This window comes from Oryctolagus cuniculus, chromosome 15, assembly GCF_964237555.1.
Source record: "Oryctolagus cuniculus chromosome 15, mOryCun1.1, whole genome shotgun sequence".
NCBI classification, from domain to species: domain Eukaryota; kingdom Metazoa; phylum Chordata; class Mammalia; order Lagomorpha; family Leporidae; genus Oryctolagus; species Oryctolagus cuniculus.
The window spans coordinates 13,097,996-13,121,192 of record NC_091446.1 but is presented as its reverse complement, the minus strand read 5'-3'; the positions used below and the strand labels follow the sequence as shown (position 1 = coordinate 13,121,192).

The window sequence follows — 23,197 nt, the reverse complement described above, 5'->3', positions numbered from 1 at the left end:
ATAAAAGTACAAAAAGCAAACAGTAACATCAACATCTGCAACACCAGGTGACCATTACTTTGTGTAACAGCAATGAAGTTGTCACTCAAACTTTTCCAGACACTGCAATTATAAAAACTAGATAAAAAGAATTTTAAAAACACAATTACAATGAAAACTTGCTTTGAGTTTGATATTTAATCTCAAAAACCTGCAACTGTAAAGAATACAAATCATTAGCTTGTGGTTTTCTAGCCTAAGGACATTGTCCAACCTGAGCCTAGCTTTAGGGTTGCAGGAAAACAATGGTGCAATTTGATCAACAGCAATTTGAAAATTCAAGTGGGTTTTAAATATTAAAAGGTAAGAGTATAAAACCAGCAGGGCTAATTTGTAAATAGTCCTTGACCATATGACCCCATTCTGGGTAGAGCATAACTGTGGGGAGCAGCTCGGACTAGACTAAGTTACTGGAATTAAGACTTATTCTATGCATCTGCTCTCCCACAATATGGCGCTGGGAGAGAAGTAAACAGCTTCTACCCAGCTGCCTCTCACCAACTTGACAAGCTGCAGAAGCTGCTCCTGATTGGAGGAGAGCGGCGTGCTCGGCGTGTGGGCAGCCGAGTTAGGATTGGCAGAGGAGGACTATAAAGGAGGAGAGAGACGGCATGCACCAGGAACATCTAAGGGGAACATCTAAGGGAACACCTGTGCAGCCCCCGAGAGAGCCGGCCAGCGGTGTGCCGCTCCCCTGCGGAAGTGGGGAATGTGGCCAGGGGGAACTGCCCTTCCACGGAGGTGGAAGGGATAGTAGCCAACCCAGGAAGAACCAGCAGCAAACCCAGGGAGGGCCGAGCAGACGAAAGAACAGCGCAGGGTCCTGTGTCGTTCCTCCACGAAGAGGGGGAGCGACACATAACTGCAAAAAATTCCTGAACATCTTGTAGTAAGCATTCTTTTCTAACATGTACGGACAAAGTTTAAAACTATTTGAAATGTATTACAGGATTGAGCAAATGAATAAAAGTGCTGATGTGGTGGGAGGCCATGAAATAAGAAATGAGAGGAGAGAAGCCAAGACAAAGAACAATCCCATGAGGATGGATTGGAACTGGAGTGTTAGGTCAACTCCTGGTTTCTCAATTATGAATGTGACTGGTATATTGCCTACAGATATATACAGAAAAGTATTTCTTAACTCTGTCCACTGCAGGAGCCTGTGAACAGATGAAGGAGCATATACCCAACACTCAGAACTTGGTTTCTATACCATTCTCTATTAACCAGGGCTCTTGGGGAAAATAGCTAACTCTAGAATTGTGGCAGAGTAGATTCAAAATCAACCTGTAAGAGCTTGCTGTACCAGAAAGTAATTAGGTCTTGAAAAAAGAAAAGAAAGAGTAAAGTCAAGTCACAAGCACCCAGGAGCTGGCCTGAGAGGGCTTCTAGTGGCCAAATCTGAGATAATTTAGGTATTCGCATAATTAAGGTCAGAAAAGAATTACAAACATTGAGAAAAACAAGAATTCATGAGTACATGCTGATAATAAATGAGTGAGTGAATAAAGAAGGATTCTTGGTAATAGAATAGAAAGTCAACTATTATGACTATACTCGTGTTATATTTAACATTAGAAAAAATGTTTAAAGATGTATTTTTCAAACCCAATAATATAAAACATCCTAAAAGCTCCTGAGAAAATTAAGGTTTTAGAATAGCATAAAGTGTGTGAAAAACTGACCTTAATTAGAATCTCCTGTTAGGCAGGAAGTCAGATATGAGCTTATGTGTGTGTGACAAAGGCCTAAGAAGACATTTAGGTCCAGCACACGCATCTCAAAGTCATCCCGATTATGTTTCAGGGGCAGCCCAGTATTTGCATCCTGCCCTGCTCCTTCTACACAATAACCTGCCAGGTGGGGGTCCCCGCCCCTTCTGTCTGATATCTGCATTTCAAATATCCTGTTCTGGATCCTGATCCTCCAGGGGGTCCTGCCCATCCTTCCTCTAACCCAGGGCGATGCCAGCCAGGCTTCCCCTTGTCTGATAACTTCAGGGGAAAACTCAGATAGGAATTTTTCTATTTACATCCAAGAAGTCCTTTGTTCCAAGAGGAGCAGAGGTGGAGAGGCAAGACCCATCCACTTAAAAACCCCTGGCCTCAACCAGACTGCGCGCTCAGCCCTCTGCCTCTATGCTGAGCCACCCGCCTGGCCTTGCCAGGTGTACTCTCTCCAGTCAACCATGTAAACCGGCTCTTCCCCAGTCTGAGCGACTGGGCACTCTCTCTCAGGTTCTGTCTGGAGAGGTGCCCATCGGTTCTTACGGATGTCCCTTCCCTAATAAACCTTGCTATTTTACTTTCCACTACTCTCTGTCTCATGCCTGAATTCTTTCTTGCGCGAAGACAAGAACCCTGTAGTTCTATGGTAACACTTCTACTTGTAATGAGTACAGCTATCCTCAATACTGCTGTGGAGTCCAGCACTCTCACACAGCCAAACTTTACAATCCTGCCTTCATTATAATCTTAACTTTTTAAAAATGTAAATTGTTGATAAAAATCAGCTCCCTCAAATGTTTCTATTACATCAGTCATTGTCTCTTACATCTATATGACAAATTCCTCCGATAAACCGGAGGCAGAATATTTTCTCCTGAAAAATATGCAGTTTTACCAGAAAATATGATCTAACTGTATGTGATGTAATGGATGTTAATCCCCTCAATTTAATCATTCCATAACAAAACATGTTGTATACTATAAATAATTTTAACTTAAAAATTTAGAAAATAAAAGTAAACAAATATTTTCTTTAAAAAATGGATATGAGCAAAATAACACATCAAGTTTCTTCTGTTACTTTGACTACTAGAAAACTGATCTTTTTTCTATATAGTTGTTTTTTGTATAATTTATCTTCTGTTTAATTATACGTAAGTATGTCTTCTTTGCAAAACACCTCAAATCCTTTAAGACAGAAGAGGAATTATAAATTAAAAAGTAATAATATGACTGAAATTAATAGCAGTACTACAAAACAGCAATTGAGTTCATCTGCAGTTAAAAAAATCAGCTTTTGTCAACTCAAAAAAGGTAATTGTTTAGAATGACTGCCTTTTTCTTAAGACTTGATAAATCAAAGTTTTAGAATCAATTTTTACAAACAAAATTCTTTTTCCACCTCTAAGCTGTTGCTTGGGAAATCCAAAGGTATATTTCAGATATAAAAAAGAAATCTCCCTTTATAGTGAGACTGTTTTCAATTAACAAAATTTGAATTTCAATTCTCATAATCAAACATGCAAAAGAGAACATAGCTTTGTTTAAGGTTTCCTTTTCTTGATAATACTACAATGAGCATATTAAGACTTGATAATAGAAACTATGAATTGCAGGCTTGCCATATGGGAAGCACAATAGTTCAGTTAACCTATCTCTGATCTCCAGTCTCAGCACAGTGGCACATTTGCCCAATCAAACAGGAAGGTGACAAGACTGGAATGTGAACTCAGTGCTCTCTATACTCAAAAATCTATGTTGCTTCCATGTCTGCTTCCTTCAAAAGCATAAAGCTTTGGGTTGTACAACTCTTCTAACAATTTCAATGCACTGTTTGCATTCTATTAATAAGACTAAGTTATGTTTTCACTGGCAAAATTTACTCTCAAATCTTACCACAGTAAGTTTGATAAAAATCTTCACTCTCTGCTAAGTCTAAAATTACTTCCACATAAAAAGTTAAAGTCCTTACACAGAACCATTTTATTTCAAAGTAAACAGTTTAAAAAGTAAAAAAGAAGTCCTCTGTTGGAACCATGGCTGTCTGTGGATAGTAAGTATGATACACCACTCCATGAATCTGGGGGGAAATTACTAGTTAGTAATAAACATTAATAAAAATATTTAGATTAAATCAGAATAAACAATTTGTAAGACTTTATAACTACTTGAACATGTTTAAACAGGCTTGTCCAAGTTAGGGAAATATGAATATGTGTGTATAGTAGCTACAAACCCGGGAAACTTCTACTCATGACAGTAAGACAACTTTGATCTACAAATGGTTTATAGAGAATTCCACCACTGAACTACCAATGCCTCACAACATCTTAAGTGCTTATGTCCTTTCAAAAGATTTGATCATTGCTTGTTTCAAACCTTTGCTTCTCACTAGTTATTAAGCCACTGTTTTCAAAACATGAAATAGGCAGTCTTGGTCATTCCTTCAAAAGAATATAGAAAGGCACTGTCATTTGTTTTTTATTTCCTCCAGTGTCACTCTCTTCCTGCTTCAGAGATTACAATAAACTACACAAATTGAAAATAGATCTTTGTGGGGCAGGCGCTGTGGCACAGCAGGTAAAGCTGCCGCCTGCAGTGCCAGCATCCCATATTGGCGCCGGTTCAAGTCCCCACTGCTTAACTTCCAATCCAGATCTCTGTTATGGCCTGGGAAAGCAGTAAAAGATGGCCCAAGTCCTTGGGCCCCTGCACCTGTGTGGGGGACCCGGAAGAAGCTCCTGGCTCCTGACTTCGGATTGGTGCAGCTCCAGCCATTGCGCCAATTGGGGAGTGAACCAGCAGATGGAAGACCTCTCTCTCTCTTTATGTAACTCTTTCAAATAAATAAATAAATCTTTTTTAAAAAAAAGAAGAAGAAAATAGATCTTTGTAAGAATTAAGAGTTAGAATAGGAGAGAGGAGGAAGAAAGGTGGGAGTGTGGGCAGGAAAAATCACTATGTTCCTAAATTTGCATATGAAATACATGAAGTTTGTGAACCTTAAATTAAATTTAAAACAAACAATAGAAACAAAAATACTTTGGTTAGATTTCTATCTCCCCTTTAGTCTGAATCCTACATATTTGGAATTTGTCTAAATTAAGAGTTCTAAGAAAAAGATCTTCAGAAAAACAGTAATGTAAGACTTTAACGAGAATATAGAAAGATTGTTCAGAATTCAATAGGAATATAAAAAAAGCAAGAATAAGTTGACAATAGTAACTTATTCTCTTCTAAGAGAATATTTAAAATAGGGGCCAGTGCTGTGGTGTAGCGGGTAAAGCCACCACCCGCAGTGCTGACATCCCATATGCATGCCAGTTTGAGTCTCAGCTGCTCCATTTCCTTTTTTTTTTTTTTTTTTTTTTTTAATTTATTGACAGGTAAAGTTACAGACAGTGAGAGAGAGACAGAGAGAAAAGTCTTCCTTCCATTGGTTCACTCCCCAAATGGCTGCCACGGCTGGCGCTATGCTGATCTGAAGCCAGGAGCCAGGTGCTTCTTCCTGGTCTCCCACGTGGGTGCAGGGGCCCAAGCACTTGGGCCATCCTCCACTGCCCTCCTGGGCCACAGTAGAGAGCTGGACTGGAAAAGCAGCAACTGGGACTAGAACCCGGCACCCATATGGGATGCTGGCACCGTAGGCGGAGGATTAACCAAGTGAGCCACGGCGCCGGCCCCCAGCTGCTCCACTTCCAATCCAGCTCTCTGCTGTGGCCTGGGAAAACAGAATAAGATGACCCAAGTCCTTGGGCCCCTGCACCCTTGTGGGAGACCTGGAAGAAGATCCTGGCTCCTGCCTTTGGATTGGCACAGCTCCAACTGTTGAGGCCAACTGGGGAGTGAACCAGTAGATGGAAGACCTCTCTTTCTCTCCTTCTCTCTCTCTGTGTAACTCTAACTTTCTGATAAATAAATAAATCTTTTAAATACTATTTAAAATAATCCTTAAAACTGTATGAACTAATAACACAGCACTGCAACACTTGAGTAACTTTTTTTTTTTTAAAGATTTATTTACTTGAAAGTCAGAGTTACAGACAGGGAGATCTTCCATCTGCTGGTTCACTCCCTAAAAGGCCTCAAAGGCTGGGGTGGAGCCAGGCTGAAGCCGGGAGCCAGGAGCTTCTTCTAGGTTGCCCACATGGGTGTAAGAGCCCAAGCACTTGGGCCATCCTTTGTACATCAGCAGGGAGCCAGATTGGAAGTAGAATAGCTGAGATTCGAAACAGTGCCCATATGGGATGGCAGCACTACAGTTGGTGGCTTTACCACTATGCCACAGCACTGGCCCCAACATTAAGTAACTTTTACAAGTTCAGGTTCATAGATAATGTCTAGAAAGCTCTTTATTAGATAGTGTTCCTGTTCCCAAGATAAAGTTGTGGCCTAGGGAAAGGTGCTGTCTAAGGAACCCAAGTCTACCAGACTAACAGAAAACGAGTGATAAAAGGGACTATTTTCTATGCTTTCCCCTTTGGTTCAATTACGTACTCTCTTTAATTTTTGACACAGTCACAGAAACCAAACAAAATAAAGTTTATAGTGAAAAGTTCAGCCTTCACCTTGAGCTTTGCCCATCATCAACCCAGCTGCCTGCCCTTTAACCGATAGATATTTCATTGGCTTCTCATGCATTCCATCAGAGAACATAGAGTTCCTTATTAAATTATATAGTTCCTTTTATAAAAACGCTGGTCCCAAGTACTCCACAAATTCTAATATTTTTCTCAATTCAACATGACTTAGCAATGTCTGACTATACTTTCTCAATGCCTTCTGCAATTTTTGATTCCTATAGCAAGGTTTTAAGTGAGCAGTTATCACAGATAAAGCAAGAGATTGGCGAGCAAAGGTAATACCAAAGCCAGTGGTCAAACAGCCATAGGTTAACAGACCTATAATCAATCTACAACCCCACCAGTAACACTAAGGCAGAAGAATTAGTTTTTTCTAAATACCTAACTAGTATCTATTATGCCTGTGTTTACTGTACACTACAGTTCCTTTTATAAAATATACAACACATTAGTCTCTTTTTGATTAAAAAAAATTCCTTGTCAACCAGACTTTGATGTGCGATGCACAATCCTCAGTTACTCTAGGACTTAGGCTTATTTTGAGTATACTAAATCTTTTTCTATCAGCAAGGACACAAATGTATTAGGTACAAAATAGAATCTCTGTACTCAAGTCTTTAGTTTTATTATAAGTTGGAAATAAAAATAAAAGTGGTAAGTACCAACTAAGTGGTATAAACAAATGTCACAGTAAGGTAGCATAATGATAGTACACTTGTATTTAGAATGAGCAGGAGAGATATTAATGAGGTGGCTTTTAAGATACTCTATGAAAGGCTGATTTCAGAAGCAAAGAAGGGAGTAGGCCAGAAAAATGGCATGGAATCAACACAAGGGCTTGGTACTTTAAAATATCTATGCAGAGAATGGCAAACTACCGCTGATGGCCCAAATCTAGCCCACTGCCTCTGGACCACCAGTGGTTTTTAAACCAAAAATCAGAAGAACAACATTTGATGACACATGAGATTTATAAAATCCATATGTTGTTTTAATGGCACATAGTAATCCATTAATTTACATCTTGTTTGTGACTATTTTGTACTACCAAACAGTTTGGGTAGACGCAACAGACCATGTGAATCACAAAGCCTTAAATATTTGCTATCTGGTCCTTTAGATACAAAGTTTGCCAATCCCCTCTTAGGAAGGCCTGTGTAGTTGAAGCATTGTGAGTGAAGGGCTAGGCAGAGAATGGTGAGAAAGAAGTTAGAGAGGCAAGTGGGACCTAGAGTTTGTGATGAGGATTTGGGTCCCTATCCTAAGAGTAACGGGGAAGCTATTGAAGAGTTTTAAGTTGGAGAGTGACAACTGGATTTGCATTTTGAAAAGATCATTCTGGCTGTTTCTATTGGGAACCAGTGTTAGGAGGTAAGTAAGAAGGGCAATGCAGTAAGTAGTACAAGCACAGAATGAACATAACTGGCCAGGCCATGGTGTTGCAAAGTAAAATAAAAAGACTAGATAAGTTTATTTTTGAGACCTCTTTCAGTTCTAAAATGTTAAGAACCCTTATGGGTTTTGCAGCTTCTCTGAGTATTTCTGATTATCACAAACAATTCTCAAAACTGTTATTCTAGAACAATTCTCCAATAGGTAGAGTAAGTTAAAATATGCCTACAGAACATATAGATAAAGAGTTTGGAAATTATTGCAGAATAAGACCTCTTCTCCCCCTGCCCCTCGCCAATTCACAGCACTTTCTAAAACATAGTTTACATTTTTCTGTAACCTAGAAAGGATAATTTTTATGAAATTAAATTTATAGTCAAAGCATCTACAAATAAATAATATAAACACAAAACAGAAATAAATATAAATACAGCTTAAGTACACGTTAGCCCCACTTTCTTTCCCATTAGGTGGTAATGACAAAACAAAGAACATACCTGCTACATTCTAACAACGTAACTTTAAGACGGCCTTCAGTAAGCGCCCATTGTTGTATGTGAATATGTTCTTCATCTTCTTCAAATCCTTGCAAAGTTTGGTATGGAAAAAACGGCTTAAACCTGACAAAAGTAAAGACATGTCTAAATTTTTGAATAATAAACAGCTACAGATTAATGTATAATATCGGAACTTACCTCTATGAAACACACACACACACACACACACACAACACCTAATATCATGTGTATTCTACAAAGACAACCACATTCTCCCACAACTGGCAACAAATGGTGCCTTCTCTGCAGCAACCAGAAATCTTATTTTCTTGGCATGTCCTCACTGAAAAGGCAAGACAAATGGAACAGAGAAAAGGAATGTCCAGAGGCACTCAGCAGGTCCTGTGATTTGGGTGGGGCAAGAGGAGAAGAGTTTCCTTACAGTACAAGATCAAATTTCAGAATACACTGCTTCATGGAAACAGTACATGTACCTGATGGGTACATGATGACAACACAATAACAGCAGCAATGATATCAACAGCACCAAAGGTATTCACTGGAGATGTTTACTGTCTGCCAGGGAGTATGCTAACTGCTTTACCTACATTATCTTACTGAACGCTCACAACCCTGAGCTGATGGTATTATTAGCTTCCATCTCTAGATGAAAAGAATAAGGCTTAGAAATATAGAAGGATTTGTTCAACTTTACAAAGTATGTGGCAAAACTAGAATTCAAGTTACTCTGACTTCCTTAAAGCTCAAACTATGTAACACCTCAGTTACCTATGAATTATTCAGGCACCTATATGTTCATTGTTAATAGTCTTGTTTTTATAGATACCTGTATTGAGTTTATACACTACAGGTTAAAAAAAATTTTTTTTAAATAAAAGATTTGTTATTTGAAAGTCAGAGTTTCAGAAAGAGATGGAGAGGTTTTCCATCCGCTGGTTCACTCAAGTGGCTGCAACAGCTAGGGCTGAGCCAGGCCAAAGCCAAGATTTCATCTGAGTCTCTCACGTGGGTGGCAGAGGCCCAAGCACTTAGGCCATCCTCTGCTGCATTTCCCAGGTCATTAGCAGGGAGCTGTATAGGCAGTGGAGCAGCCAGGATACAAACTGGTACTCATATGGGATGCCAGTGTCACAGGCAGCAGCTTAACTCGCTATGCCAAATCACCAGCCTCTAAAAAACTTTTAGTTTGAAACATAGCTCATATTCATCCGTTAAAGCAAGAGACGAAGAAAGTGAGAGGAAATTAGGCTTGCAACCCTATAGTTTTCAATTCACCCTACACACCATCATTAGCCATAACTTGCCTGTTCAAAGCTTTAATGGCTTCCCACTGATGGACCATATAAGAAAGTCAAAAGTTCTTGGTTTCACATTCAAGGTCCACTACCATTAACTTTTCCAATCACACACTTCCTTAAAAGGCATAGAAACTGGAAGGTCTAGGAGGTCACCTCATGTCTGCAGAAGACATTATGCATATTACGGCCTGCCGGACTTTTGTACCAACCTGAGGTTTTTCCTGTTCCTCAAAGCCTGTCCAGATGCTATATATGCCCAAACTTGGCTTCATAATAGACCACATACCCTGGTTACCCTCCTCAGCAGTCATTTAAACTGCTGTGCATTTAGGTCTTGACATGTCAAACACATCTCAGTCTCACAATTCTCTACACCCCTCACAAACGTGACAATGTGCCTCACACACAATCAGGACTTGAGGATGTGTTAAGCTGATTTATAAAACTCCAATAGCAAAAATGAAATAAACCTTAGAAAATATCAATAGCCCACTGAAAGATACTGATAGGGGAAAGAGGTGTCTTAAGGTTTCCCAGCATTAAAGAAAAAAATCTTTTTAAGGAAATATAAGAATGTACACAGACAAAGCTCAGTGGTTTTCCCCTGTTTCTGAATTAGTACAGAAAGCAGTAGGGCCTTCACTTTCTCCCTACTACTGCGCTAATTTGCATTTGAAGTAATTTGATTCACATATACAGCTATCAAGCTTTTGGAAGAAGAAAAACTAGGAACCAAATTTACCATATTAATACAAGGTTGTAGTTAAGTGCTTTTTCTTTTTTTAAAAGATTTATTTATTTGAAAGGCAGAGTTACAGGCAGGCAGAGACAGACACGTCTTCCATCAGCTGTTTCACTCCCTAATTGGCTGAAATGGCTGGACTTGGCCTGTCCAAAGATAGGAACCTGGAGCTTCTTGCAGGTCTCCCATGTGGGTGCAGGGACCTAAGCACTTGGGCCATCTTTTACTGCTTTCCCAGGCCAAACCAGAGAGCTGGATCAGAAGTGGGGCAGCCAGGATTCAAACTGGTACACAAATGGGATGCTGGTACTGCAGGTGGTGGCTTTACCCACTAACCCACAATGCCAGCCCTGTAGCTAAGTGCTTTAACACACTGGCCTTAAGACTCCTAAAATACATGTAACTCTGTTACTCTACAGAAAATAACAAATATAGGGCTGGCAATGTGGCATAGTAGGCTAAGCTTCCGCCTGCAATGCCAGCATCCCATATGGATGCCAGTTCATGTCCCAGCTGCTCCTCTTCTAATCCAGCTCTCTGCTAATGGCCTGGGAAAGCAGTGGAAGATGGCCCAAGTGCTTGGGCACCTGTACTTGCAAGTCTGGGTCTCCACTTCTGAGACCCGGAAGAAGCTCCTGGCTCCTGGCTCTGGATAGGCCCAGCTCTGGCACTGTGGCCATTTGGGTAGTGAACCAGCGATTGGAAGACCTCTCTCTCTGTAACTCTGCCTCGCAAATAAATAAAATAAATCTTAATCAAAAAATTACAAATATTGCTAAATACACTAGAAACTTTGAATTTAATAATGCTAGTTAGCTAAGTCACAGCTGCTGAGAATCAGCTGTTCTCATCAAGTATAAAGTTAGGAGTGCAATAACAAGGTTATATGTAGGAATATGAGTTGAACGTTATATGAAGTAAAGGCTAGTTTAAGTTTATTAACGCCTGGGGGTTTTGCTGAATGTTTATGCACAGAAAAATAGGAAAGCTGTTCGTTCAGCAAGCCAATGAATAGAACTCACACACTCACATTTAGCAAGACACTCAGCTTTCAGAACTTCTAGTCTTCAAAAACTTTAAAGCCAAAGCCTTTAAGTATCCTAAACCTATAAGGAATCCAAACAATGAGGCAGGTTATGCCTATCCTTCCCTTTTATTTTCTCATCTCACTGTACCTTTGCTTAGAATTCATTAGTCTTTATCTCCTATTAACCAATCAACCAAAACATGTCAGTTTTCTCATTCAGGCTCCTAGCAAACTAGCCTTCTTTAAGAGCTACCTGTACTTGCCTGTGTAGAAAATTTAAAAAGCATCAGAAGACTGGCTTTCAGGCTGACAGCAAGAGCAGTTCTGCTGACCTGCTTCCCCAGTCAAACCAGTTAAAGTTGTTTTAAAATAAAGCTAAAACCAAGTAACTGAAACCTTTTGGAAATGGTCCTAAGAGCAAACAGCAAATGAAAAAAAAAATTATTCAAGAAAAGTCGAGCTGTGGTATTTCAATGAACACTGCTTGATCTCTCTCTCCAACAAGCTCAAGGAGGCAGAAATTCTGCTCCAAAAGAGTGGCTTCATAGTGAGACAGGCAGCAACCCTACAACCCAGCACTCAGCTCCCAGAGTGGGAGTGTCTCCATTCCTAGCTCTAGAGTCCTTACTTGAAAAGGAGAGAGGGAGAAGCAGGTCAAAAGAGGGGGTCCTCAAATCTCTTCCATTTACAATAGAGTATGGAAAAGCTCAAACGTGATGGCACTATCAGAACCATGGAGGTCGTAGTATAGGGCAATGGGGAATAGATTCATGGATTCAAGCAAGATACAGCCTGAACTCTAGACCACCAGATTTATAGCAGAGAGGCAGAGTACAAGGTGGCTAGGAAGAGCACCCCCAGAGTTAGAACAAGTAGAAGACAGCGACCTTGGAAACTATTCCTGAAAGAGCCATAATTGCATTAGCTTGCAAAACAACTTGGGCCTCAAGGTACTGTTGAAAGCAAGTACAGCATCAGACTTAACACTGCTGTACAGACTGCACCTCAATAATCCCAGCAGAAACTAGAAAAGAAACAAGGCAGTAACAAGTCCTGGGAAGGAAAGACCAGTACCCAGAACTGATACAAAAGAGTATCTAAAATGTCTAGCTTCCATCAGGGTATTACATGACATTTAAAAGATGCCGTAAAATACTTATTTCACACATATGGCCAAAACATGCAGAAAAAGACCTGAAAATAGCCATTATAAATATGCTCACTGGGAGGAAATTTACACAACTAAAGTAAAAGGAGGCATTATGAAATGTCAAATAAAGAGGTAGGAATTATTAAAAAATAAATAAATTGAAGTTCTGGAGTTGAAAACTATGTAATAATTAAAATAAAAAATTCACCAGAAGGGCAGTACATCTGAACTGGCAGAAGAACTGGTGAATCTGAAGACAGAGTAACATAGGTCATACAAGTAAAACATCAGAGAGAAAAAAGAACTAAGGAAAATGAACTTAGCTTTAGAAAAATGTGGTGGGCGAAAAGAATGGGCCATCAAAGAAGGAGGTACCTTTCTTTGAAGGGAGGAGAGAACTAACTTCCACTCTGACTATGGCCTTGTCTAAATAAGATCGGAGTTTGTGAACTCAAGAGGCTTCCATAGCCTTGCAACTCATGACAAGAGCCTCGGTTGATTACTGACATCTTGAGAGTGTCAATTGTTAAACCAAAAACAGGAATCATTGTGCACCTACTCCCCATGTAGGATCTCTGTCCTTAATGTGTTGTACTATGTGAATTAATGGTAAAACTACTACTCAAACAGTACTTTATACTTTGTGTATCTGTGTGGGTGCAAACTGTTCAAATCTTTACTTAGTATATACTAAGTTGATCTTTTGTATATAAAGATAATTGAAAATGAATCTTGATGAAGAATGGGATGAGAGAGGGAGTGGGATATGGGATGCTTTGTGGGTGGGAGGTGTGGGAGGGAGGTTATAAGGGGGAAAGCTGCTATAATCCAAAAGTTGTACTTTGGAAATTTATATTTTTTTTTGACAGGCAGAGTGGACAGTGAGAGAGAGACAGACAGAGACAAAGGTCTTCCTTTACTGTTGGTTCACCCTCCAATGGCCACTGTGGCCGGCACACTGTGCTGATCCGAAGCCAGGAGCCAGGTGCTTCCCCTGGTCTCCCATGCAAGTGCAGGGCCCAAGGACTTGGGCCATCCTCCACTGCACTCCCGGGCCACAGCAGAGAGCTGGCCTGGAAGAGGGGCAACCGGGACAGAATCCGGTGTCCCGACTGGGACTAGAACCCAAGGTGCTGGCGCTGCAAACGGAGAATTAGCCTATTGAGCCACGGCGCCGGCCGGAAATTTATATTTATTAAATAAAATTTAAAAGAAATGAAAAAAAAAAAGAAAAGAAAAATGTGCTGGGGCTGACGCTGTGGCGCACTGGGTTAAAGCCCCGGCCTGAAGCACTGGCATCCCATATGGGCGCCGGTTCTAGTCCTGGCTACTCCTCTTCTGATCCAGTTCTCTGCTATGGCCTGGGAAAGCAGCAGCAGATGGCCCAAGTCCTTGGGCCCCTACACCCATGTGGGAGACCTTGAAGAAGCTCCTGGCTCCTGGCTTCAGATTGGTGCTGCTCCAGCCATTGCAGCTATCTGGGGAGTGAACCAGCAGATGGAAGACCGCTCTCTTTGTCTCTACCTCTTTTTGAGACCTCTTTTGAGACCTCTATCTTTCAAATAAATAAAAATTAAATCTTTATAAAGAAAAAAATGTGCAATACTATTAAGCACATCAACCAGCACATAACAGGAGTAACAGAATGAGAGGAGAGGAAGCAGAAGATTCAAAGAAATAAAAGGATTGGGAGTAGATAAGGGATTAGGAGAATGATAATTAAAGGTTATAGGTTTTGTTTTTGAGGTAATAAAAACGTTCCAAATTTGACTGTGGTAATGATTGCATGTACATATATGAATATACTAAAAGTCACTGAAATGTAAGCTTTAAATAGGTGAACTATATGAAATTTTATTTTTAAAAGATTTTTTAGAAAGGAAGAGTTATTGGGGGGTGGATGGATGGAGGGAGGAAGGGAGAAGAAGGAAGAGAGAGAGAGAGTCTTCCATCTGCTTGTTCACTCCTCAAATGGCCACAATGACCAGGGGTAGGTCAGCCAAAACTAGAAGCCTGAACTCCATTTAAGTCTGCTACATAGGTGGCAGGGGCCCAAACATTTGGGCCATCTTCTGCTGCTTCCCCAGGTGCATTAGCAGGGAGTTGGATTGGAAGTGGAACAGCTGAGACTTGAACTGGCACTCATATGGGATGCTGGCATTGCAGGTGGCTTAGCCCACTGTGCTACAACACGGGCCCCAATATTTCAACATTATGCTGTTTTTAAAAACACAAAAGCCCAGTTGCCCAGAAATAATCTCGCTACTTCTTTGATAGCCACATATTTGGTTAGAGTTATCTACTTAAACAAAACCATAAATGACAAAGCTCCATTAAAACAAATTATAGGGGCCTACGCTGTGGTATAGCAGTGAAGCCGCCGCCTGCAGTGCCAGCATCCCATATGGGCACAGATTCCAGTCCTGGCTGCTCCTCTTCCGATCAGCTCCCTGCTATGGCCTGGGAAAGCAGTGGAGGATGGCCCAGAAAAGGCTCTTCACTCCTGACTGGCCCACCTCCAGCCACTTCGGCCACTTGGGGAGTGAACCAGCGATGGAAGAACCTCTCCCTCTGTGTATTTGTGTGTTTCTGCTTTTCTGTAATTCTGTTTTTCTACTTTTCAAATAAATAAAATCTTTAAAAAAATTATAGTCCCTTAAATGCATATGAAAAACAAACATCTATTGAATAGTTACCATACTAGGTAATATTTAAAATAGGTGCTGGCACTGTGGCATAGCGGGTATTTATTTGCCTACTTAATCCTATAACAACCTCAAAACTAGGCATTAGCACACTGTACATAAAGAATAATCCTGGGGCTGGCGCTGTGGTGCAGTGGATTAACGCCCTGGTCTGAAGTGCCGGCATCCCATATGGGCGCCGGTTCGAAACCTGTCTGCTCCACTTCTGATCCAGCTCTCTGCTATGGCCTGGGAAAGCAATGGAGGATGGCCCAGGTCCTTGGGCCCCTGCACTCATGTGGGAGACCCCGAGGAAGCTTCTGGCTTCTGGCTTTGGATCGGCGCAGCTCCAGCTGTTGTGGCTAACTGGGGAGTGAACCACTGGATGGAAGACCTCTCTCTCTCTCTCTCTCTGCCTCGCCTCTCTCTGTTTATCTCTTTCAAATGAATAAACAAATCCTTAAAACACACACACACACACACACACACACACACACAAAGATTAAAAAAGAGAAGAAAGAACAATCCTAAGAGTTCTCACACCTTAGTAAATGCCAAAACTGGAACCAAAGTTTGAGGTGGCTTGAAAAACAGGAATTCAGTTTCTTACATTTGGAGGCTAGAAGTATAAGATCAAAGTGCAGTCAGGGCAGATTTCTGGTGAGGCCTCTCTCTCATCATGTCCTTTTATGGCCTTTTCTGGTGTATATTCCTGGTGTCTCTTTCTTAAATGGTTTTACAGGATTAAGACCACACTCCCATGATCCATTTACCCTTAACTATCTCCATAAAGGCCCCATCTCAAATACAGCCAGATTGAGTGTTAGGGCCTCACCATATGAATTTGCAGGGGAAGGGGCACACACACAGAAACAAAGTTCCTAACAGAACAGAATTCCAGGGCTTGATCTCCATAGCCCTGGAGGCTGACTTGATCAACTCTTTGCCTTTTTTCTGTGGTAATACATGCTCTAAATCTCATCTTCAATGTTCCTGACAAGAGGCTCATAGTGTCACATACATGATTATGTTTGACTGTCACAATAACATGCTAAGGCATGGGATCCAAATCATTTCCTCATTTCACACAAATATGAGAATAGAATCAGGGAAAACACAAAGAATCTCCTGAACACTGTGTTTTTTTTTTAATTGAAGAGTTACATGAAGACACATGCCCACTAAGTGAGGGCATTAAACAGGAACCCAGAAAACAGCATATCCAAGTGAAGAGAGCAACAATGTTCTAAATTCAGATGACAAGAGTGTGTTAAGTCAAAAAAACAAAAAACAAAAACAACAACGAAACACCCCTCCACCCCTCAGTTTGGAACAGGTGCTGAAAGCTCTAAAAGAGGTCTTGGATGGCCCACTTGGCTAATCCTCTACCTGTGGCGCTGACACCCCGGGTTCTAGTCCTAGTTGGCGTGCTGGATTCTGTCCCGGTTGCTCCTCTTCCAGTCCAGCTCTGCTGTGGCCCGGGAGTGCAGTGGAGGATGGCCCAAGTGCTTGGGCCCTGCACCCCATGGGAGACCAGAAGGAAGCACCTGGCTCCTGGCTTTGGATCAGCACAGCGCCAGCCGTGGCGGCCATTTGGGGAGTGAACCAACGGAAAAAGGAAGACCTTTCTCTCTGTCTCTCTCTCTAACTCTGCCTGTTAAAAGAAAAAAAAAAAAAAAAAAAAAAGGAAGGAAGGAAGGAAGGAGAGAGGTCTCCAGAGGGGAATAAGAAGGACAAGTAGAGGAATGAGAAAGGAGAGTGGTACCTTGAATATTTGGTTAAGGAACTTTGGCGACAGAAAAAAGAATTCAAACTTGACTCAAGAAACATCTTGCTTTGAATGGTATAAAGGTTGAAGAGTGGAACACAGAGAAGGAAACAAGGGGCTGGTGCTGTGGGGTAGCAGGTGAAGCTGCTGCTCATCTCATATGGGTACCTGTTCCAGGCCTGGCTGCTCTACTTCTGATCTTGCTCCCTGCTAACACACCTTGGAAAGCAGTGGAAGATGGCCCAAGTGCTTGGGCCCCTGCACCTATGTGGAAGACCCACAGAAGGCTTCTAGTTCCTGGCTTTGGATCAGCCCAGTGCTGGTTGTTGCTGCCATTTGGGGAGTGGACCAGACCTTTCTCTCTCTCTCTCTCTCTCTCCCTGCCTCTGTGTAACTCTGCCTCTCAAATAAACAAATATTTAGAAAAAAAAAAAAAAAGAAGAGAAAGAACAAAACAAACCTTCCTATCGGGTCTCTCTATAACTATATATATATATTTATAATTTCATATCTATAGAAAATATTCATATTATATCTACATAAAATAATTTATTTTAATATCTATATGAAATATAAATACATAGATCAAATATTTAACTAGGAATGTGATATAAATGTTATTAATTATATAAAATATATATGAATTGGAAATAAAATTAAATTGGGAAAAGGCAGAAAGGAAGGTAAGAGAAGATATAAGCTGAATTATCTATTTTGGGATATTAATAGACAATCTATAGCTGTTGAATCAAGAATAACTAAATGATCTATTTAGCAAATGAGGGTAACAATTTTAAGTACAGTTAACACTTACTGAAAACTTAGCATGTAAAAGTTTTTATATTTATTGATTCCTGCAACAATTTTATGAGACAGTTACTATATTTTAAGTCCCATATTGGAGCTGAGGGTGATGAGACACAGAGAGGTTATATAACTTGCTCAAGGATACACAGCTTAACCAGGGAAGAATCTCGGCAGGCCAGCTCTAGAATTTAGGCTCTTGACCAAAGCTTCATAAGTTGTTAAAAACCAAAACAGTAAAAATGATTGCTTCTGAAATGTATGACTTAGGGCAGGAAAGTAGAGGGCTTAGGGAAGTAACTGCTGATTTTCATTAGAAGTACTTCTGTCCTAATTGGGGTAATTTTTTTTTTTTGGTTGTTATTTATTTATTTGAAAGCTGGTGTTAGAGAGAGAGAGAGAAGATGGGAGAGAGAGAGAGAGAGAGAGAGATGGATGGATCTTCCATCCACTGGTTCACCCCCCAGATGGCCACAGTGGCCACGGCTGAGCCAGACTGAAGCCAGGAACCAGGAGCTACATCAGAGTCTTCTTCCATGTGGAAGACCCAAACACTTGGGTCTTCTGCTGCTGCTTTTCCAGGTCATTAGCAGGGAACTGGATAGGAAGGGAAACAGTAGTCAGGACATGGACAGGCGCCCATATGGGATGCTGGTATCACAGGTGACAGCTTTATCCACTCCACCACAATGACGGTCCTACTAATTTTTTTTAATTATATGCATTAACAAAAATGAAAAGACAAACAATATCAAAGTTGGAGAGGACGTGAAACTGCTGATGTACAGTATTATGACTTCTTTGAAAACTGTATGGCAATATCTACTAAACCTAAACAGAGGCACAACCAATCATATGGCAAGCCTATTCCTAGATATATGCAATATATATATGCACAAATGTTCATGAGACATATGTAATAATAGACATACTAACACTACCCAACTGACTATCAACAACAGGATGGATAAAGTGAAGTAAAGTCATACAGTGAAATATTCCACAGCAAAATAATGAATAAACTGTCTATATGTGACAACATAGACTAATCTCATAAACATATTGCTGAGTCACAAGAAGCTAGACAAAAAAATAAGTGCCTACAGTATCATTCAATTTATACCTAGCTCATAACAGGCAACACACACACACACACACACGCAAGCACAAACAAAAAAACAGTAACAGTAAAGATGTCAGCAGTCAGGAGAGTAGTTTTAGGCAGAGTAGGGGGAACAGTGCCTGGGTAGCACATGAGGAACTTCCTAGTTGTTGGTTAATATTCTGCTTCTTCTAAATGGGTCTGTTCACTTTGTAAAAATCCATTAGGATGAATTTTCATGAGTAGTATACTTCAAGTGGTAATAATACTGCAATAAGTTTGAAGGAAAAATGTTTAAAAACATATATTACCTTAGTAAAATTTAAAAATGTGTTTAAATTTTATACCTACAAGAGAAGCCAAGCCTTTTTCTCATACCCATTTTCTTTTTAAAATCTAAAATATGTTTTTACTCTAAGATGTCTCTTCAAGATTGCTCCATAAGCACCCTGAATGCCAGCTGGTGACATCTCCATCACATGGCAAAAATAAAACTGTCTGCAAACACTGTGATCTTTAGAGAGAGTGTTTACTATGAACTCAATGAAAACATATGCTGAGGTCTAGATCTATTCTTGACATCAGCTGGGCTCCTTCGTCCTTGCCCAGGAGATAAATCTGCTGGAGTTTCCAGCTCAATAAAAGGGAAAACTTTGCAACAATTAGAGCTAGCTTAACACACACACACACACACACACACACACACACAAAGAAAAGAAAGAGAAAAGAAAGAGAGGAGAGAGGAGGGGAGGAGGAGGAGGGAAAAAGGGACATGGCCATCTCAGTGCCTTCTATCTCTAAAAACACTCAAAGGTTAGGTGAAGATTTACCCACATCACCTCTGGCTTTATGCAAAACACAACACTTTCATTTATGCCCTCGTAGGGGTGGAGAACTCTTTCTGCCAAGGGCCATTAGGATATTTATATCATCTCTTGTGAGCCATAAAAAAGTATCAACTTAAAAATTAACCTACTATAGATTTACTGAATTTTGAGTGCCACCTGAGGTTGCTTTAGCAGGCCAGACCAAATGATTTCACTGGCGTTATAGGGCCCGTGGGCCAGAGGTTCCTCACCCAATCCTCCTCCTACATTTAAAATACAATTTACAAACATCAGGGGGTGGGTATTGTGGCATACTGGGTAAAGCTACCTGAGAGGCTGGCATCCCTTATGGGTGCCAGTTTGTGTTCCGGCTGGTCCACTTCCAGTCCAGCTCCTTAATGATGGCCTGGGAAAAGCAGCGGCCTAGGAAAAGCAGGAGAAGATAGCCCAAGTATTTGTGCCTGTCACCCACGTGGGAGACCCGGGTGAAGCTCTGGCTTCAGCCTGGCTCAGCACTGGCTATTGTGGTCATCTGGGAAGTGAACCTGCAGATGGAAGAATCTCTCTCTCTCTGCAACCTGACTTTGAAATAAATAAATCTTCTAAAAAATCCATTAGTCCGGTTCAGCAATGTGGCATGGCAGGTAAAGCTGCCGCCTGCAGTGCCAGCATTCCATATGGGCGCCGGTTCGAGACCCAGCTGCTCCACTTCCAATCCAGCTCTCTGCTATGGCCTGGGAAAACAGCAGAAGACAGCCCAAGTCCTTGGGCCCCTGCATCCGCATAGGAGACCGGGAAGAAGCTCCTGGCTCCTGGCTTCAGATAGGCGCAACTCTGGCCGCTGTGGCCAATTGAGGAATGAACCAGCAGATGGAAGACCTCTCTCTCTGTGTCTCTCCTTCTGTGTGTAACTCAGAAAACATAGTACAACTGGTCCAAAATACTCTTAATTTTTGGTAGTCATAAACCCTAAGCCTAAATTTCAAACTTTTAATTTTACTTGACATTTCCTTTGATATTACATTAAAATGATAATTCATACGCCAAGCTCCATGATACAAACCAAGGAAGTTACTACCATATAATTTCTCCTGAGAAGCTACCTGCTAATCACTCTGATCCCATCCTAGTCCTGTGTTAAGTTCCTTTTAACCATTCAAGCTCTCTTTCAAAGTCATCTCCTCTCTGTAAACTTGTTTTCCTCCTCTACCATCTGGTAATTGCTTCCTCACCTGTGTTCTGAAAGCACTTTTTATGTACTCCTACTATGCTACTAATAACCCTGTTTATATATCTGTTTCTGTTTTTCTAGCTCTTCCCACGTCTGCCTCCCTGCAACTAAATTGAGAGTTGCTTGAGAAAAAAGCAGTTTGCATTGTAGGCAGTACTGAATAGTGGTTAGCGCAGTGTTAGGACCAGACAGTAGTTAAGAGGGGAGTCAAGACTAGACAGCATTGCATGGAATCCAGTTGTGCCACTTCCCAGCAACAATACCTCAAGTAAATGATGTCTTTAATCCTCATCTGCAAAAGAGCAACAATTACACCTACCTACCTCACAATGATGTTATAAGGACTGAATGAAATAATGAAAAAAGCTTAGCACCATGCCAGCAAACAATAAATATTAGTAGTTATTATTACTGTTTAAAATCCTGATATTAAATACCTGGTGTGTAAATTGGCATTTAATCCACTATTTAATGACACAATGGCATTAATTTTTAGTTGTACTAAAATATTTTGGATTTTTCTGAAAGTCTTCAGAAGTTTCTAAAGAAATTCCAAGAATGCTTCATTGATTTCTAGCATAACAACTATTATTCTTAAGTTACATTATGTATTTCTTTTCTTTCTTTGTGAGGATCATAGGAGCCTTAAGTCTTGGGAGAGGATAGGATTTCCACTGAGAAAGCAGTGGAAAATGGCCCAAGTGCTTGGATCCCTGCACCCAAGTGGGAGACCCAGAAGCTTCTGGCTTCTGGCTTTGGATAAGCCCAGCTCTGGCCATTGCGGCTATTTGGGGAGTGAACCAGAGAATGGAAGACCTCCCTCTCTCTCTGCATCTGCCTCTCTGTAACTCTGTCATTCAAATAAATAAATAAATAAGTCTTTCAAAAAATATACTTTGATATTCAACCTTGATTTTCACAACCTTGATTTTTTGTAACAATGTATGGTATTATAACCTTTATTTTACATATGAGGAAACCGGAGATGAGGAAGTTCAAGCAGCTTTGAGATCACAGTGATAGTCAAAACTGCAGAAGACATACTCAATCTGTGTACCTTACTACACCAAGATCGACAACCAATACTAGATAGAAAATGAAAATAATGCATCTACTAGTTACCAAAGCTGATTGAGAAATAGAGACAACCTTTACATACGGTTAAAATAAATAAACCTCAAGTTAAATTAGGGGCTGTGATGTTGGTCTTGGGATTTCTACACATTTTTTAAAAATTATCAAGAACTCCAAACAGTGGTTGCTTTATGTGAGTTATATACATTACTATTTCCCACATTAAAAATTTAAAATGACAGCATTCATCAATACAAGAATATACAAATTTACATTTCACTGTCTGTCAGAGTGGATGTCATCACAAACCATTTAACTTCTGGAAAACTTCACCATGCACTTCTAAGAGAACAAGAGTGACAAAGGTAGAGAACACTTCTGTATTATGGTAAGAATGGTTTTGACTATAGTGTCAGACTCCCATAGCAATCTCAGAGATCCAAAGGGGTCCACAAACCACATTTTAAAGACCAGTTAAACAATTCTTGGTCATGGTAATTCTTATTGAATTCTAAAATATACTGCATTTCCTTACTACTTTAGGTACACAGTTTCTAAGAGTTTTTTTTTTTTTAATATCCTGAATGAAGAACTGTTTTAATTTATTTCCAATCAGCAGTAATTCTCTATTCTATGCTTTGTGCCCTGAGCAGGGATGGTATTAAACATTTACTGAATAAACTGAATCCCTTCTGAATTCTTATGCATTTGGGAAGAGAAAACATCTTAAGGCAAAATGATCATTTCCCTACTAAGGTAAAAATACAAATAATGAAGTATGTGATACAGGCAAAAAATTCCATTCCAGATATGAACTGTGGAAAAGCAAAAGATCTAAATGAAGGAAATGAGGAGAAAGTTAACACTTGAAGGTTATAACTGTACAGCTTTCTCCTAAAATTTCTCTACCAAATCTGTATCTCTGTACCTCTTAGGTTATGATTATCTAACTCAAGTTGGAACTATTAAGTGAAAATATTTCTAAGGTAAGCATTTGTATCTGCATATCTGAGAGAAATCCCCACATCAGACTTATTTCCAAATAAAAATGTAGCTCACACAAATAACGAAGGAGTGTTATTTGTATGTATTACGATGTACATTTATTCTTTTCTCTAAGAACTTTTGAAACTTTAGATTTTATTTCATTTAGTCTCAAAAATATCAAGTTGCATTATTTGTCCAAGAATATATTAATCCAATAAATCAATACTACTTCCAGAAATAAAAC

The 23,197-nt window shown here is 40.2% G+C and overlaps 1 protein-coding gene across 5 annotated transcripts in view; it reads right to left on the bottom strand.

The window, feature by feature from the left end:
* The window catches only part of PDZD8 (PDZ domain containing 8), a 107,395-nt gene that overhangs the window by 70,997 nt on the left and 13,201 nt on the right, over nt 1-23,197 (bottom strand). For all 5 annotated transcript variants that reach the window (XR_011382761.1, XR_007911132.2, XR_011382762.1 and 2 more), the window contains exon 2: nt 8,239-8,361. Coding sequence is in view for 1 of the 5 variants with exons in the window: in XM_002718680.5 (XP_002718726.1) it covers nt 8,239-8,361 (123 nt within the window). In the remaining 4 variants the exon portion in view is untranslated. The remainder of the gene's footprint in view (nt 1-8,238; nt 8,362-23,197) is intronic.